Source organism: Morus notabilis, unplaced genomic scaffold (assembly GCF_000414095.1).
Source record: "Morus notabilis unplaced genomic scaffold, ASM41409v2 Scaffold745, whole genome shotgun sequence".
Classification (NCBI taxonomy): domain Eukaryota; kingdom Viridiplantae; phylum Streptophyta; class Magnoliopsida; order Rosales; family Moraceae; genus Morus; species Morus notabilis.
In genome coordinates, this window is record NW_010357131.1 from 262,250 (window position 1) to 280,771 (window position 18,522).

The following is an 18,522-nucleotide window of genomic DNA, read 5'->3' on the forward strand; positions in this document are numbered from 1 at the left end:
TTTAATTAAATTCATTATGAACATTGCTTTTTTATTATTATCCTTAAACATTATCCTCTTGTATATAACACTTATATACAATGTTTAAGGTTACATAAATAATCATGGATATTCATAAAATATTCATAAATATATGCACATAAAATAATGAATAAACTCTTTTATTAAATAAATAATAAATATCCTATTACATCTCATGCTTCTAGGACACCATTCCCAACAATCTGACCATAGAGGTGGAGAAAATTATAAATTTTACTTTTTTTAATACTTAACTTGTTAACAGTATTTTTTTTATAAAAAAAAAATTACTCTTTAATTAATTTTAATTTAAAAGATAGAAATATATGAAGTAATGTTTATAATAGAAATAAAAAGAGACTCATTTTAAGGGATATTTTTAAAAATTATCTTTCGTGGGTGAGAGTGGGACTAGTGCAGTCATTTTGAGGAGACCCATCAGCCTCTCTTGGATGTGTATAATGTATTGTCATCGTTTGCTCAAGAGAAAATGAGACAAATACTTCTTAAAATATATAAGTATTGAAGTTTTATTTTTTTAATTAAAATATTATATTAGTTAAAAAGATATTAATTAAGAGTAAGAGATAAAAATTTTTAAACAATACATCCAATTAGTGAGTTTTCCAATTTTCTCTTTGCTAAATGTTAGTTTACATATATATATATATATATATATATATATTTTATTTTTTTTTTAAATCCATTATTGGTGGTGTTTTGTGCCACCAATTGGTTAAAAACAGAAGTTCCAACTCAAAAAGAACAAAAAACAAAAAGGAAAAATATGTTGGAACAGTAGTGTGAATACAGATTTATATCTTATTGTTTTCATTTTTCACCTCCTTACTACGTCTTAGGGTTTGTCGGTTCTTGAATAGTTGCGAAGGACTCTCCAAAGGTAAAGTGAGTGAGGTCTTTAAAAGGTGTGATAGTGGAGTGCAAATTGCCTGTGAGTGTGATAGAGGCTAGTATTTATTGAAGATATTTGTTAGGTTGCACCTTTAGAGGTATCGAGTTATTCTTTTTTACATTGAGATCCTGTTTACTTTTTGAATTTAAGTTTTTAATTTGAATTAAAATGTGATATTTTTTTAAAGTTTTTATTTGTAACAGAAAAAATTAAATGTAACATTTGTGAAAATTTTTAACTATAAAATTCTAAATTTAAAAATTTAAATCGATAAAATAAACGAGACCTGAATATTAATCTCTTGATAATCCATCTCGTTTGACATCTCTTTTGATGTAAACAAGATGCATTTGCCTCGAGCACGGGGTCGTGGTATGTCGTTTAACATACGAAAATGCCACCTCAAGGGTGAGGCTGTGTCACGTTGAGTGTCAGACGACGCTTATATCCTTCTTAAATATGAGGCGACACGTGGCTTGCCTTCTTTATTCTAATAAAAGTTGACCCAACAATATCCATAAAAAAATAACAGAATTTCTATGTATATTTTATTTTTCAGTAACTATGAGTATAATAGTGTGTTAATCAGGAGTTAATCCTATTTTTAATTCTGAAAAGAAACACATTCGAAACATTTTGAAAATAAATAAAAAAACATGACTTTGAAAATTAATCAAAATACGATTTTTTATGAAATTTAATAATATTTTTTTAATATAAGGATAGAGGGATTAGAATTGTATATATTATAGGGAGTCATGTGCGAAATTATCGTTAAATTGTGGCTATAATAACATAATTTTTTTTTTATTTTTTACACGATGGTAACAGAAAATATGATTAATCATTCATTTAAAATTTAAGGATAAATTACACAGTTACCCCTAAATTATAGATCTTGACATAAATGCCATTTGAATTTTAACTTTTTTTCCTAGAACTTTAGTAGTTCTTACAAAATTTTCCTTCTATTAAACTCTTGATGGAAAATGTCATGTAAAATGTAAAAATTAAAAAATGAACTCCTTATGTTAAGATTTTTTTTAACATAAATAACATGTGTTACACAAAATAATGAGTGTCATTTTAATAATTTAGTAAACAATTATTCTGTTAGCTATTCCTCATACAGTCACATGAAAATATAGTTACGTAGCAGGAGTTATTATTTTTTTTTACTATACCTAACTTTTTTCTTAATTTGCTTGACCTAGAGATCTTTAGAGGTTCATAAATGGTAACCAATAACAATAACGAAACTAAAAATTTAAATAAAGGGGAAAATTTTGCAATAGTTACTAAAATTCAGGAGCAAAAAAAAACTAAACATTTGGTTCATTAATTCATAATCATGATTCAGAACTATTTTTGATTTATGTGTATTTTTTATGTGATAAAATATTATAATAAACCACAAATCATGATTCGAATCATGATTCGCCCCATTCACTTCGCTGATTCGAGTTTAGAATTCGAGTTTTTCTATAGTGAAAAGCTCTCACAAACAATCACATCTAACTTTTTTACTACAGTAAAAAATTCTCACATAAAGTCACATCTCAACTCGAATCAGTGAAGTGAACGAGTACGCTTAAAATAAAGTTCGAGAATAGTTTGTAATAAGGCCAATAGTTCAAGGGCAACCGTGTAATTTAATGTAAATTTCAATGGTAAACGTCTTCTACGAAGAGAAAAGTGAAGCATTTGCAATGAAGCCCTCTATTCCTTTTAGAACTGCCACAAACTCCAAATTCCAGAACTTTGTGCTTCCAGGCCCTACACACGCACCGCGCGCGCCACAGCACCGCAGGGATAGTTCCGTAAATACAGACTAATCAAAAAAAGTCCAAAAGAAAAACTCCGTAAAACTGAAAAGTCTTTTATCACCCTTCCAAAAAAAAAAAAAAAAAAGTGTTTTATCGCTAATTTTTACTTTTCATTTACCAACCTCCTTTCAATTTCCTCAAACCCAAATTTCTTTTCCATTAATTTTTATATTTCTTTTTTTTTTTTACCATTTTCAATTTATTTTCCAATTTTTACTTCAAGGGCTATGGAGGTTTTCGCCGGCGACCGGCAAATCCCCAACCCCGACGGCTTCCCTCAGCATATAGCTCCTTTTCCGGAGCCGACCGACCTCATCTACGACCATCCGACGGCTGTGCTTCACTCGCCTGACATCATCAACCACCGTCCGATTTCGCCGCCGCAGAAACTCCGTCCGATCAGGTGCAACGCGAGGTATCCGGCGGGGGAATTTCCGGACAGCGGAGGCCTCGTCGGAACCCTAGGAAATGGGTTTCTGAGCAGCCAGACTGGTTGCTTCGACGGAGAGTTTGAGTGGGCCGTGAAAGTTGAAGGCGGCGATGCTCCACCAATGAGCACTGTTTGTGGGAATGTTTCTGCGGCGGCGGATGACCCGATTGGAGTCGGGTCGGGTACGTCAGTTGAAGGCTGGAAACCAGACGGCGTGAAACGAGGACTGGAGAACGAGTCTAGGTGCGTTTTTGCATTTTTGCTATATCCAATATGTTTTCTTAATCTTCATTTTTGTTACTATCTAATTTATTGTTAATAATCTAATTTAATGTTTTTTTTTTTAATGCCACTCTGAAGTAATGTTCCTGTAAAGCGCACCTTTTCATTTTGTTTGTTTGCATTGAATACACATTGGTTTTGACATTTTGTAGGCAACTTGTTGGTTAAGCTTTTTGCGTTTTTTTTATTATTATTTAAAATCCAATATATTTGGTGGTAATTGTCTCCCTGTGACTTGTAGCATTAAGCAGACTAACGCAGAGCATGAATTTTTTTTTTTTTTTTTAGTGAGAAGGCTTTTTTCTTTTTGGTTTTACTATTGATATTTTTCTTTCTATAATTTGTTAGAGGATTTCCAATGTACTAGTCATGTCATCTTTTAGTCAAAATGACTAATAATTTAATTTTTTTTTAGCTTTTTTTACTCTTTAATTATTAGTTAAATGGTTAATTATTTTAGAGAATACATTTCAAACTAACTAAGAGATTGTTTTGTGCATATACTTAAAATTCAAACTATGATTCTGTTAGTATTTTACTCTCATAAAGAATTTGAATAAAAAAATTCTCGCAAATAGTTCTCCTAAAATGAATTTGAATCGAAACCCAAATCATTATTTAAATACACTTTTTAAACGGGCCCTAAATATAACTAATAAAAAGGAGCTGGCCGTTTGTTTTTTCTTTTATTTTATTCTTTTAAACCACAATACATGAAAGGTTCATTTTAAATTCAATAAAGTTATTGATCTTTTAAATTTAATAAATATAAAAATTATTTATATTTAGTTAAAATAAAGAATATGGATAGAGTGAGTCATCCTTGCTAAAAGTTATTTTAACTGTAAAATTTAGAGAGTTGTTCTTATAACAGCTAAATCAATTTTTTGGGGGGCATATTTACTATAGTAGTAGACCCCAGATACTGCCTATCTGCCATAACCTAACAAAACTGCTTGAGGTAGACAGTTTTTTTTTCCTACCCAAAAATGCCCTTTCTGTAACTGGTGTTTCCGAGTAGAGAAATAGGTATAAGTTCTGCATACCTATTTCTGTAACTGGTTCAAATATACTGTCTATGCTTTCAGGGAATTCAAGTTTATTTTGAATTTCTAGCTGTAGATGTTTGGTGAAGATCATTAATTGAGACATATTATTGTGTTTTAGATTGGTTCTTGTCACCAATGTCTACTACGGATTAAATTTGGTTGTTTCCCTTTTCCTCATAGTTGGATTGCACTTAACTGGGCTTGAAGTGGAAGAACACTTTATAAGAGCAATTTAAAACATCTCACAAGGATAAATCCCATATTTCACTTTATAATGCACGTGCAATTCTGTGATAGTAGTTTGATTGTGCTTCTTGGGTCACTGCAATATTCTAAAGGGAGATTTTGGTGAGACTGCTAATTCTTATATGCCTGCGAATCATAAGAAATCTAAGAAATCTTGTATGTTGGTTATTCTGGTTCAAAAATTGATGCCATTAGTCATTGTTGGCTTTATATGTTCAAGTGAGAAAATGGGAGTAAATTTCATGTGCTCTTGATATTAGTTTCACGGGTTCTTTATATAAGGCTGGATGATTGGTTAGTTTCAATTTTTCTAATACAACTTTGCACAAATTCGACAGATTCTTCCCCGTCCTCAGTTCGTCTTCAGATGATGGTGTTGAGTGCTTGGCAACAAACTTCAAAGGTCCAGTTAACCAAAAGAGGCGGAGAAAATCCAGGAGGAATGATCTTGAGCATTTTCTGGAAAGTCTGGTGATGGAAGTGATGGAGAAACAAGAGAAGATGCATAAGCAGTTGTTAGAGATGATGGAGAAGATGGAGAAAGAGAGAGTAATGAGAGAAGAAGCTTGGAAGCAGTTGGAGATAGAAAGACGCAAGAGGGATGAGATGGTAAGAGCCGAAGAGACTTCTCGAAGCCTAGCCCTCATCTCCTTTATCCAGAATTTGTTGGGTGAAGAAATTAAAATCCCCAAACCAGGGCCTCAACTCACCGTGGAAGAAAACGGGGTGAAAACTGACTCGCAACCAGATAATAAACGCGATACAAATAACAAAATCAAATGGCCAGAAGCCGAAGTACAAGCCCTCATCGCTCTCCGAACTGTGCTGGAACATAAGTTTCAAGTTTCAGGCTCCAAAGGATCTATATGGGAGGAGATTTCCGCTGGTATGCATAGCATGGGCTACAAAAGAACAGCAAAGAAGTGTAGAGAGCAATGGGAAAACATAAACAAATAGTTCAAAAGGTTGTCGGAAAGCGGGAAGAAGCGGTCGCCAAATGGTCACGAGTTATCAGAATTTTCGTAACTTGGACATGCTGTAGAGTACTGGACTTGTAAATCCAGAAGTTGGTGTTAACATCACTAACAACGGTGACAATGCCGAAAGTGTGGGATATTCACTGTAAACTTGGCTAAAACCTCTTTATGACACTAAAATGCAAAAGAAGTTGCTGAGAGTGCTAAATGTAGTCTCATCTTTTGCCTTGATGATGAATCAAATGACCATATCATTTATGTAACTATTGAATCTACCTATTTTTTTTATTAAAAAAAAAAAAAAAACACCTATTGAATCTACCTAAGCTTTTTTCTTTTTCCTCGTTTTCCTCTTTTGTAACATCTTTTTCTAATCGAGTACTATCTTTATGTTAAGTATTTCTGCTCTATCATATTTGATCTTGCTTTTCTTCTGTGACCAATAACTATTTTTGTTGCATGGACGTGAGAAGTTGCATCAAGTGACAGAACTGTTGGGAATAATGCGGGTAGAATCAAATTGATTGTTGCGTTCATTCACAAGCTTCTACCATGTTTTTGACTTTTAACACTATTTATTTTACAGCATCTGATTGCTTAAGATTGTTAATTAAGAAACAAATTAATGCGGTACTGAAAATCGCATAATTTCGTAGGGTTATTAACCCTATTAGTTCCTGAATTATAAACGTTGTCATTTTAGTCCCCTAAAATTCTTTTTCTCAGCAGATTATTTTTTGAATTTTATTATTTTTTGAATTTTGATTTTTTTTGATAGCTTTAGTCAATGACATTGAAATTGATAAATGACTTCTGAAATTTCATTGGGATAATCCCGTCCCAATCACATATTAATTGAAATATGTGCAAAAATGGTTACATAAATGTAAAACTTTATCTTTACGATTGTTAAAACCCCTTAAAAACTAGAATATTTCATAATTAATACAATCATTTCGGTAAAAGATTTATTTACTGAGCGACCTACAAAAAAAAAAAAAAAATCAAAGTTCCAAAATAAAATGTCAAGAAAAAAGTTAAAGAACCAATGTCAAATATTGCTCGTAGTTCTAATTACCCAATTTTATAGGCAAGTAAAACTGAGGACGAGGGACATATAACATATTCAACTTTACGTGCAAGCTTTCCAGTGATTAATCGATTGCCTTTGTACTACGAAATGCTTCTTAACGAATTGACAACCTTTTGTTTACTCTTTTTTTTTTTTTTTGGTAGACGAGATTGCGCTATAACTGATTAACTGCGGATATCATAGGGGTTAGTATAATTTTTGGTAGCTCATACGGGTTAATATATAGACTTTGTAATCCCATTTTAGTGTTTTTTTTTTTATATTTTATTTTTGCATTTAATTATTCCTTTTTTTGAATCATTTGCGGAATATCAGTACTTAACATTGAACAATTCCTCGATACACCAATACATTTACGAACCAAACTTTAAGAAAACCAAAATTTGCATTGATCAACAACATTACATGATAACAAAATAAAAATCACGATGTGGTTCATATGTATACAAGTACGAAAACAATATAGCTTGTTCAACACACGACAGAACAGCAAAGAAGCGTAAAGAGAAATGGGAAAGTACATCAACAAATACTTCAAAAGGTTGATGGAAAGCGGGAAGAAGCGGTCTCCAAATGGCCACAAGACTTGGATCAGTGTTTTCATAACTTGAACTTGCTGTACATCGATCGCTAACAATGGTGACAATGCCAAAAGTGAAAAAGATTAGTACTCCGCCATCAATATATAACTTTGACATTTTTTTCCCTTTATTTACTCTTCTGTAACATATTTTTCTCTCTTTTTCTTATGGAGTTTTTCTCCAGTATGATCTTTTTTTTTTTTTTTGGTTAATTACCAGTAACTCTTTTGAAACGTGGGATTTGCATAAATTGAAAGTGCTCTTGAGAAATGCACGAGGTAGCCTTAAATTGATTGTTGTACGTTCGATCACAACTTCCACGCTCTGATTTCACTTGCTAGCACTACTGTGTTATATAGCATCTGATTACTTAACGAGACTTGTAATAACGTATTCTGTTATGCATTATCAGATTTCATTTAATCTTTTGGTGTTATGTTCCGAAAGATTACTACTTAAACATTGAACATTTCCCAGATACGCCAACGCATTTACGAACAAATAATAATAACTTTAAGACCCAAAGACCAAAATCTTCATTCAACAACATAACATAACAACAACACCGAAGATCATGATGTGGTCATACAAGTACGAAGACAATCTAAGTTCAACACACGACGCGACATAACTTTATTATATTATTATAGCATAAACTATATATTAATTTAGTCCGGCATAACGGACATGCATAAGCGACATATGATGATGATCATCATATGTCTTAATCATAATTAATCACTTAGAAGCTCGATGGAGGATGAAGTAAACAACCACCAGAACGAGCGGGACGCTGAGAAAGGCGAGAGTCGAAGGCGGTTGAACCGGTCCCATCCCCAGCGGAGCAAACATCACCACCGCCGCCACCACCGCCATCACCACCACCGACCAGAAGCCCCACACAACATTAATCTGTCCCTCCATGTATAGTATATCTTCCAACGAAATTAAAATATGCTAGAGTGAAAAAATGGAAGTAAATTTTCAGTCGGAGTACGGGTTTTGTTTTTCTTCTTCGTACGTATATGTACTTTAGCATGGTGACTGTTCGAAAACGATACAACGGTTGGCGAATCGGTGTGTTGTGATGGTATATATTAGGTTTTCCATATATGTCTTGCGACTCCAATTAAAAAAAAAAAAAAAGGAAACGAAGAAGAGAGAAGAAAACCTGTTCATGATGTTTAGGGCAGCGTACGAATAGTTTCCACCGCTTTATAGTTTTTCTTTTTTTGTTTGCTTTCCCCCCATTTTTAGGGTTGTTATTCAAATTTTGAAAATTGTAATTTCTTTTTCTTCTAACAAAGTAGAAGAAAATTTTTAAGTGAAACAGACATATTACTTATTCTGAAAACGAATGAAATAAACATATTACTGTAGTAATTTTTCATGTAATTTAGCAAATTATTTACTTTGCAACAGAAATTTGATTTAATAATCCTGATAATTTATATATATTACTTGGTCTTTAGGGTTGTTAGTCCCTGAGTTACTATATATTCAATCAATTTAATTTGTTTTTACAATTCGGTGCTTAGCTAATTTAACTTATTTTGATAATTTTGGTCTCAGTGGATTTTTAAAATCTAACGGAGATAAACACAACTTTTATTTTAATACAATCACGTAATTATAAGTTTTTTTTACTCTCTTTAATTACTTCTTTGAAAATCTTTAAAAGATTATAACATTCTGTAATGTGACTTTTTTTAAAAAAAGTTTATATGTGATTATGCTGTAGGCACGTATAATCTCCTCAAGTTTAAAACTTTATCTATCGGCCATATGTAATCAATCCATTGAACGGTTAGAGAACACAACTGATTAGAAAATATATGAGGAAAAGAGTCAAACATCTCTTAAAGTGCATAATCTGAATATTTACCTAATTACTCTTAATTAATATTCTTTTTAAATAACTATATTAGTCAATAGGGTATTAATCAAAAATAAAATAGTAGAAATCCATACTCATACTTTAAAAGTAAGTTAAACAATTTTCTTAAAAAATATATATATATCAATGAAAAAAATAAAAACCAAAATAACCCTTAAAAATTCTAGGAATTAATCAATATAGGGCCAAAATTTCTTTATTATTATCTTAACTCGCCGAGTTGCTAAGGTTTTTTTTCCAAAAAAAAAAAAAGTTAATGGTTGTTGTGTTTGTGCCTATTGGGCAAATGGTATGGGTGGTAAGTGCTTATGTGCAAGCATTGGAAGACGGAGTACAGGTGATGAGGCAACCTAAGACTGCCGGTAACATCAACGTCAATCTGGGGTGCTGTCGATCAGTGAATGCCACTAATAACCGGCAAACGCCGGGTTTCTCGTGGAGCTCGCCAATGCCTTGCCACTTGGTCGATCGCCACTTTTTTTTTTTCTTTTCTTTTCTTTTGAGGTAAAAATTCATTGTGCTTTTGGCTACTATAAAACTTGACACTTGCCAAGTACTAATACTACCTTCTAACGTCTGCGCAATTTCAAATCAAAGGCTAATTTTAGTGAGAAAAAGCAGATCATAGAGAGGGTGGGAATCTTGGGCAAAAGAAATGGAACGTGGAGGTTTTCATGGCTACCGCAAGATCCCCAACACGACTTCGGGTAACGTACTATATATAATATAAATATATATGCAGATTTAAGATTTTTAAGCAATACATTTGTAAAATTTGTCCATTATCTATTTAGTTAAACTGTTAATAATGCTACTTTCTTTCTTATTTCTCCAGAAATATGATTCTATCATGATTCGTATGCATATTCGGTAATATTGACGACTAACGTCCATATAAACTGACATTGTGTTTTCGTGTTTAAAGTCTCATCCGGCGTGATGATCTTCTCATGCATGCAACTGTTTATATGTTCACTATACTTGAGATATCTCTCCGGGGTGGCTATGGCATATATATATATATATATATATATATACATATATCATGTGTGTGTGTGTTTTTATGTATTTGTGCATTTGTGTGTAAATCAGTATTTTTTTCAGTGTTTCATTTACATGCATAGTCTTTTTTTCCTCTAACTTAGCCATGGCATATTTCTCTCCCCTCTCGATCAGTGTCTTAGTTAATACCTTGGGTGCAAAATGACATATAGCTAATATTTAAACTAAGTTCGCGGAGTATATATAATATATGTATGTATGTCTGTATATATTCTGTTGTTTCTTCGGTCACGCGCGATCTGTCTCGGCTGTTTGGTCATCTTGCAAGAATTTATTTTTATACTGCGTGATCTCTGTTGGGCATTAACGGCCACTATTCTATTGACCATGATAAGATAAATATGATGGGTCTCTTTAGTCATCTCCGATAGCTTTCTTATATAATTAAGTTGCTCTTTTTCTTTGTGTTATTCTGATCTGCTTAAAAAAAACAGAAAAATGAAGAATAGTTGTTCAAAATCGCCACGATTGTGAATGCGGCATTAAAAAAAAAATGTTTGGATGTTGCTGATGATCATCAAGTGTTAGAAACTGATCAAGAAAACTGTTTCGGACAGAGAGAGAGAGTAGGATGAAGTACAAGTGGCGGGTACCGTGCATGCAATCTAGGACCCCACATCAAACAAGTGGCACTCATGCATGCATATTCTCAACCACTAATAAGATCCCACTCTATATATATATATATATATATATATTCATCACCTATTTGTTCGCTCATGTATTGATCACCTATTTTATCATCCGCAAACCACCGTCCACACACCTATTTTATTTTGCTTTAAAAAACACTTTTAATTTTAACTCAAAATAAAAACTCGAATGATGGTTTCTTACTTATTTATTAAAAAAAAGAAAAATATTAATAAAATCTCTATTCTCCCTTCAAATATGAATACTACCGTGCTAGTTTTATGAAAAAAACAAAGCCCCTTATCGGATTTGAACCGATGACTTACGCCTTACCATGGCGTTACTCTACCACTGAGTTAAAAGGGCAAGTAGATCCTAAAGAGATTCCACTTCCTCATGAATTTATCTTGAATCGGGATCTTTTGGCTCAACTTTATCCCAGTTTTGCTGAGGGAGCAACCCCATTTTTCACCTTGAATTGGTCCACTCGATCCAGTTCAAGCTATTCGCATCACGGGAAAATGGAGTGCTTCCTTCATCGCGGAGGGCGGGGGGCTAGGGAACTGCCAACCTAGGTTTCAATAACTTGACTTGTAGGATTGAACTTTCTAAGACCTATTGGTCCCCATCAAACGCCCTACTCGCCTTCTTCCCGAGTAAAGAAAAGGTGCTAAGACACTGATAATTCTATTTTTCGGTCGATTTGCCGAACTAATTTTAGAGAGAGATCGCCTTACCAACTAGAGGGCAAGGCTTATTTTTAATACTTTTATTAAATAATTAATAATTTATAATTCAAATTATTAATTGGACGTGCACTTATCTGTGTCACTCACAAGCATCAGGAGCAGTTTCTTGCCTTAGGAAAAAAAAGAAGTATGCATAGGCTCTTCCTTTAACTTGCCTCATTACTCTTAGCTCCCGACTACACTCTTAGCCTCCTCCCGTAACTTTATTCATTACTACTAGTCTCCACTACCCCTACGCTACAATGAGTAGTTTTGTAGCCATTTCTTTGCGTTAAAACACTGGCTAGCTTATAGTGCCTACTAGTCTCTCTCTCTCTCTATTTATGGTCCGTTTACTTCGCTGATTCAAATTTTTAATTCGAGTTGAGACGTGACTTTCTGTGAAAATTTTTTACTGTAGTAAAAAAGTTAGATGTGATTATTTCTGAGAGTTTTTTATTATAGTAAAACTTAAATTTTAAATTCAAATCGGTAAAATAAACGGAGTCTTAAACATCAAATATTGCGACTGTGAGATCAAATCTTGTCCCACTATGCTGAATCAAATAATTATCACCCTTCAAGAGGAGAGAAACCCCTAAAGCTTCCTTTATCTTTCAGACAAAACCATATGTGGTTGGTCGAGTCTGTTTTTCTTCACTTTTCGAGATCATTTATTAAAGCTTTTGATTCTTGTCGTTTCTATTATCTTTTATACATTTATATGCGGAAAAGAGTTCAAAAAGTTCCTTAGGGCCAATGGGGCCCTTCACCGTATAAATCTGCACGCTCACGTGATTACTTCCAGAAAACCGCATTAGATTGGTCCACGTATGTTCTGTTCAACTTCGTTTCCCAAGTCACCATCTTCTCTTTCCTTTCGTCGTTTTTTATTTTTCTTTCTGCTAAATGGGTCCTATAGTTTTCCTATATGTTAAAAGCTGCGCGCCAAACCCACTTTAATAAGGATTAGAAAGCTTACAAAAAACTAATAGGTTAGGACTTGTTCTTTTAAAGTTTAATTTAAGTATAATTTTTTAGTTGAATTTGAGTTATAATTTGAGTTGAACTTGTAATTTGAGTTTGTGTTTAGTTGTGTACATTTGAATTATAGTTTGAGATAAGAATCTTTTTGAGTTTGTGTTTGAGTGAGTCAAAACTTGAATTTGTATTTAGATAGTATTTTAATAAAAACTCAATATTGATGAAAAATTTTAATATGATATATAGGTCGGGTTTTATTCGTCTTTTTATTGTCAACGCATAAAAAAAATCATCTTAATCATAATTAAAACGAAAAAGTTATAGCATTTTTAAGAATAAAAAAAATATTGTTCATTAATTTGAGTTCGAGTTTCTGAACTCGAGTTGAAGAAGAAACTTGAACTCGAGTTTTAGTCTTAAACTCGAGTTTGAACTCAAGTTTAAACTCGAGTTTAAACTTAAAAGAACATGAACTCGAATAAAATTGTAACTCGAGTTACTTTTTTTTTAGTTTTTCACTCAAAAGAACGAGCCTTTAATTTCTTTTAACATTTTAAACAAAAAATTTAGAAACGATAACAAGTATATATATGTTATTTTTTGTTATTTTTTTTCGTAAACTGTTCGACTATAGTACGCTGCTGCGGTTTGGCATTGACCATTGGTTCGCTTGTTTTTAAATGATCAAATTAATTATAAGTTATTTATCTAATTTATCCGTTTGGCTTGTTTATTTTTAAATGTTACTTGTGTAAAACTCTATCGAAAAAGAATATGATCATTGTGGAATACCTGTCAGCTAATCCGGCCTCTCTTAGAAGGAAAATGAAAACAAAATTTCCAATGATATACTTGAAATTCAAGATATATATTAGTCCTTCTCTCAAATACAATATACTAAGTTAACTATATCATTTCTTTAATAATTTTTTTAAAAAAGAATAAAAATACTAATAGGAATCATTGATCATGTTTCAAAATTAGATAAACACTAGCGTTTGGTAGAGGGATTCGTTCCCTGATTTGAATTATGATTCGTGATTTGTTACAGTATTTTTTCTCATAAAAAAATACACGTAAATCGAAAATGATTCGAATCACAATTCAAACGAATTTATTAATTGCTAATTTCTACTTGAACTTGACCAAGACCTTTTTTCTTGTCTGAATTATTATAAACTCAATTAATATAACTTGTGCCAGGGACCAGCCCATCCGATCAGATAATCAACCACTCCACCGCCACCACCAACCAACCCCCCGCCGCCGCTGGAGACGACAACGAATGCACGGTGAGAGAACAAGACCGGTTCATGCCGATCGCGAACGTGATCAGAATCATGCGCAAGATCCTCCCGCCGCACGCGAAGATCTCGGACGACGCAAAGGAAACGATCCAGGAGTGCGTGTCGGAGTACATAAGCTTCATCACCGGAGAAGCCAACGAGAGGTGCCAGAGGGAGCAGCGGAAGACGATCACGGCGGAGGACGTGCTGTGGGCGATGAGCAAGCTCGGCTTCGACGACTACATCGAGCCCCTCACGCTCTACCTCCACCGCTACCGCGACGCCGAGGGAGACAGGAGTGGCTCCTCCTCCTCCTCCGCTGTCTCCATGCGAGGCGACGTCGTTCCGTTCATGAAGAGGGCTGTTGACTACGGGAGCGTCGCGGCTTTCGCGCCGGCGGCGGCGTTTCATCACAACGGGTTTTTCGGCTACTTCAAGGATAATAATGGCTCCGGTGCTGGGGGTTCTGGTAATAATTCACTGGCTGCGGTGTCTAAAGGAGAACAACATGGGCAGTATAAATAATTTAGGATCGTGGTTTTTGGACAATTGGGGTGCATGGTGCGTGGCGACTGTGGCCAAGGGAATAACTGCTTGCGTTTTCTTTTAATTTACTGTTTTTTTTTTTTTTTAACGGCTTTGTAATGCTTGTTTGAATTTGGGATGTGGGAATCCCATTGAATTTTAAGGTTTAATAAACCCCTTCCGTGCCCATTTTTGTTGAAGCCTTTTTCTTCTCAGCTGTTATCTGTATGGTGGGTGGAAAGTTTTCTGAAAAAAAAGAAAAACATGAAAAAGGAAAATAGAAAGATGAAAATAGCTCCCAGCGAGGATCGAACTCGCGACCTTTCGCTTACGAAGCGAACGCACTACCACTATGCTATGGAAGCAAGTTGTCATTCTAGTTTCTATTAAATTAATTCGAAAAAGTTAATGCCAAAAAAGAGAAGACAGACACTCGCCACATGTTGCATGGGGCTGACGTTTACACTTGGCGTTTGTTGTTCCAACGCACTAGGAAATGGGATAAGAGTATTTTTGTCAAATAAAAGAGCAAAGTATTTATCTTTCAGCACCAGCCAGTGTTACGCTCCAGTGCACACCAAAAACAAGACTACCAAATTTAATTGAAAGACAGCGGCTTAAGAATTCAATTTGAGCGTTGAAAATAACAAATTTAATTGGTCGCATCTGAAGTTATGACAAAATCCTTGATTAGTATCCTTTAACCAAGTGAAGGGGCTTCAATACACTGCCTTTTAGTATCGGTTTGATCATCACTCTCTTGGTTTTCTTCCCCCTCTGCTTCATGGTGTTCCTGTGTGTCAGCTTCGCATCTTTTCCTTTGAGGAATCACTTGGAAAAAAGACGTCTTCCAATCCTTGGTTTCCAAGAACTTGAGAAGTATCTCAATTGCTTGATTTACAGTAAGGACCTGCACTCAAAACGACAACCTAGTTAGTATAGAACGATAAAAAGAAAAAAAACCGAGATTTATAGGATTTAGATGAGAGCAAGTTGCCACTTGATGCATGACTTTCCAGACCAACCAACCCGGATCTTGCCTCGCAGGCCTCTCTGCATTTTGTGAGCAAAGCGCTCGATCTTAGAAAAATTCCATTTTGAACGGCACGAATCTTTCTATTTTTGAGCTGGAATTTGAGTTGTCTCCCCAGGTTTTGCCACTTAAAGTGTATACAAGATGGCAATGCGATAACAAATTATTCCCAGGATATATGTTAACAAAAAAAGGCATCTTCAGTCTTCATGGGAAGATGTGTGTTAGTTAATCCAGCACAAGTCTGAATGACAACAACTAAAATTTGCAATCTGACACCGTTCAACACCCTAAAAGAGTGAAAGTCCTACATCCCGCAACTTATGTCAAGAACCAAAATTCAGTAAGCGAGTATAATTGTCATTCGAAATTCCCTGGCAGCTGAACAATTAACAGTTGCACTAAGGCAGAGAAACTGCTGTGTCCAACAGTGGTTCCATTTTTGCATATTGCGTTTAACATTAGTCATCAAATGCATGCCTTTGTGATTGCCTTTGGCATAGTCATCATGTGCCCTTTTGAATTCAATGCGTGGTGTAAAGTTAAAAGTGTATGCAATTTTAGTTGCACTGTAAGCAGCCATTGTATCGTTGTGTGACTTCCAATAGTTCTTGTATATTTATAACTAGACATCAAGTTAACTAAATAGAGCATTTTACAAACTTTATAATATACCTGGGAACTAGACATCTTCAAGTAGCTCCCAATTGGGAGCTTTGCAGTTTGGATGCCCTGCTCTTGCGCTTTCTTCATGGTTATCCCTTTCCACCGATTTCGATCCACCAATCCGCCGATTATGTACAGTTTCTTCGGATCAAGTTCATCAAGCACGGTTTCTGAATCAGCTGTGAGATACACCAGATTTTCCTTCTGGTCTTGCAAAGCTTCGATGTAAGATCGATTTTCCTTCTCGATTATCCACTTGTCGAATCCGGGAAGCCTTTGCAATTGGCTTCCCATCTCCCCGGCGCATCCGGTCAACCAAAGATGCCCCGGGTTTGCACATCTTCCATTCATTGCATAAGAATACATTATCTGCAGGCTTTTGTCAGTAACAAAGGACCCTCACAAGAATAGTATAATCACATAAAGGAAAACACCAATTTGAACCTAAAACGGACTAAAATATATGAAATTCCAATTCAAAGATGAATTTTACTTCTACGAAAACTAGAGAGAAAAGGAAGAGAGGAAAACTGCTGAACGAGGCTGTTGATCTCGGATGGAGTCATGAGGTGAGAGAAATCGAGGTCGATGATGATGTTCTGTCCAGAATGTTTGGCATTCGTGAGCCTCTCGATCTTCTTCTCTCTCTCCTCCGACCTCTTCTCCATTCTCTCCTTCCTCAGGCTCTTCCTCGACTCGATCAGCTTCGAGCGCTCCTCCTCCGGGACGCTCGCCAGCGTCTCTTCCCATTCCTTCCGCTTCCGCTCCGCATCCTTCTTCTTCTGCTCCTTCGCCTGCGCTTTCTTCTCCGCCTTCTTCGCCTCGTACTTCTGCTGCTTTAGCAGCTTCTTCTGGGCGTTCTTTGACAGAGGTTGCTGGGGAGCTTCTGAAGGAAGGTGTTCGAGGGCTTTTTCGTCATTTTGTTCGGCCTCCATTGGAGGCTTCTTTTGCTTGATTTTGAGCGGGATGTGCTCTGTTCAGATGTTTTAGGGTTTGGGACCGGGAAATGGAAATTTTATGTCAATGAAACGACGTCGTCAATTCTGGACAGAGAAATCTGGTGCTAGATAAATTTTTTTTTTTTTAAGGGTAAGATTTTGTAACGACATGTTAAATACTTGCCGATAAATAATTTAAAAAAAAATGTTGGAAAAACATGTACTCGCCGAAATCCAATGTGTGTTGTTGTTTTTTATTATTGTTATTATTATTATTATTTGGGTATTTTTAAAAAAAAATAAAAGTATTAAACAATATCAGTCCACATATCGATTTTGGTTAAGTTCTATCTAGTATATATCTTGTCCAAGGTTTTGGAAGATATTAAAACATTTAATCAGTGGTTGGATTTTTTTTATGAATATTCTATAAAATAAAATAAAATATTTGTTTATGTAATTTAAAGACTTGTTGATTTGCACCTAAATTTAAAAAAAAAATTATAACGAGCTTGCTCGTTTACATTCAAACTCAAAAAAAGTTTAAACTCAAATTATAACTTTATTCAAGTTCATGTTCTTTTATAAAATTTGAGTTTGAATTTAAATTTTAACTTTAGTTTGAGGTTAAAATCTAAGGATGCGTTCACTTCAATAATTCAAATTTGTTAATTCGAGTTAAGAAAGTGGATTTGAGTTGTAAAAAATTTAAGGGCCCGTTCACTTCGTGCATTACACTCAAATAAAGTGAATTCAAGTTTGTTTTTGGACTGAAATAAGCGTTCGCTTACCCAAACTTGAATTTAAAATTTGAGTAATAACTCGAGTAGGTAAACTTCACCGTCCCCTCAAACTCTCATTACTCGAGTTATTTTCTACAGTGCTCTTCTGACATTTCTCTTCCCGTTGGATTCCTGTTGCCTCACGAGAAAGCTCTGCCTGCTCTGCAAAAAGCTTGCAGATTCTCCTCAATGAGACCAACGATTAATCAATCCACTATGAAATCGCTTGGACCGCTGCACACCATTCCCACAAGCGTGTTCTTCTTGGACTGCTGTGAAATCGCTTCATCCACCAAACTCACCCACGGTGAAGTTGCTCGCAGGTACATCCCATATAAACCCAGCCCAAATCGGCAATATTGGTGAATCCCGATCCCTATATTCCTTTGTTGCCTTCTCCTTCAGTGATTCAACACGGGAGAAATTGATCCCACGCGAGTGAGCCGGCTTCCTCCGTTGGCCGTGCTCCTGCGTCGATGTAGCGCCAAACGCCGTCTCCGACCTCCGAAGCGTGCTCCTAGAAATAGAGCTTTCTGTTGTCGGTGCCGGTATCCATCTCTTCACCGACGT

General features: G+C 34.9%; 3 protein-coding genes and 2 non-coding genes across 5 annotated transcripts; 2 read left to right on the plus strand and 3 right to left on the minus strand.

The window, feature by feature from the left end:
* The first annotated feature begins 2,883 nt into the window (after positions 1-2,883).
* Positions 2,884-5,982, plus strand: LOC21393904 (trihelix transcription factor GT-2). Its single transcript, XM_010089361.2, has 2 exons — positions 2,884-3,433; positions 5,106-5,982. Exons 1-2 carry the CDS (start codon positions 2,988-2,990, stop codon positions 5,722-5,724), a joined length of 1,065 nt encoding a protein of 354 aa, XP_010087663.1. The 5' UTR covers positions 2,884-2,987; the 3' UTR covers positions 5,725-5,982.
* A 5,322-nt stretch (positions 5,983-11,304) lies between these two features.
* On the minus strand, positions 11,305-11,376 carry TRNAT-GGU. The gene has a single exon. It is a non-coding gene; the product is annotated as a tRNA-Thr (tRNA).
* A 2,573-nt stretch (positions 11,377-13,949) lies between these two features.
* On the plus strand, positions 13,950-14,715 carry LOC21393907 (nuclear transcription factor Y subunit B-6). The gene has a single exon (XM_010089364.2). It carries the CDS (start codon positions 14,036-14,038, stop codon positions 14,531-14,533), a length of 498 nt encoding a protein of 165 aa, XP_010087666.1. The 5' UTR covers positions 13,950-14,035; the 3' UTR covers positions 14,534-14,715.
* Positions 14,716-14,826: 111 nt separating this feature from the next.
* On the minus strand, positions 14,827-14,898 carry TRNAT-CGU. Its single transcript has one exon. It is a non-coding gene; the product is annotated as a tRNA-Thr (tRNA).
* A 92-nt stretch (positions 14,899-14,990) lies between these two features.
* Positions 14,991-17,266, minus strand: LOC21393908 (tRNA (guanine(9)-N1)-methyltransferase). The gene is made up of 3 exons (XM_024166518.1): positions 16,763-17,266; positions 16,242-16,601; positions 14,991-15,443 (listed from the first exon to the last, which is right to left on the minus strand). The coding sequence occupies exons 1-3, from the start codon at positions 17,165-17,167 to the stop codon at positions 15,234-15,236; spliced, it is 975 nt and encodes a 324-aa protein (XP_024022286.1). The 5' UTR covers positions 17,168-17,266; the 3' UTR covers positions 14,991-15,233.
* Between the last annotated feature and the right edge of the window lie 1,256 nt (positions 17,267-18,522).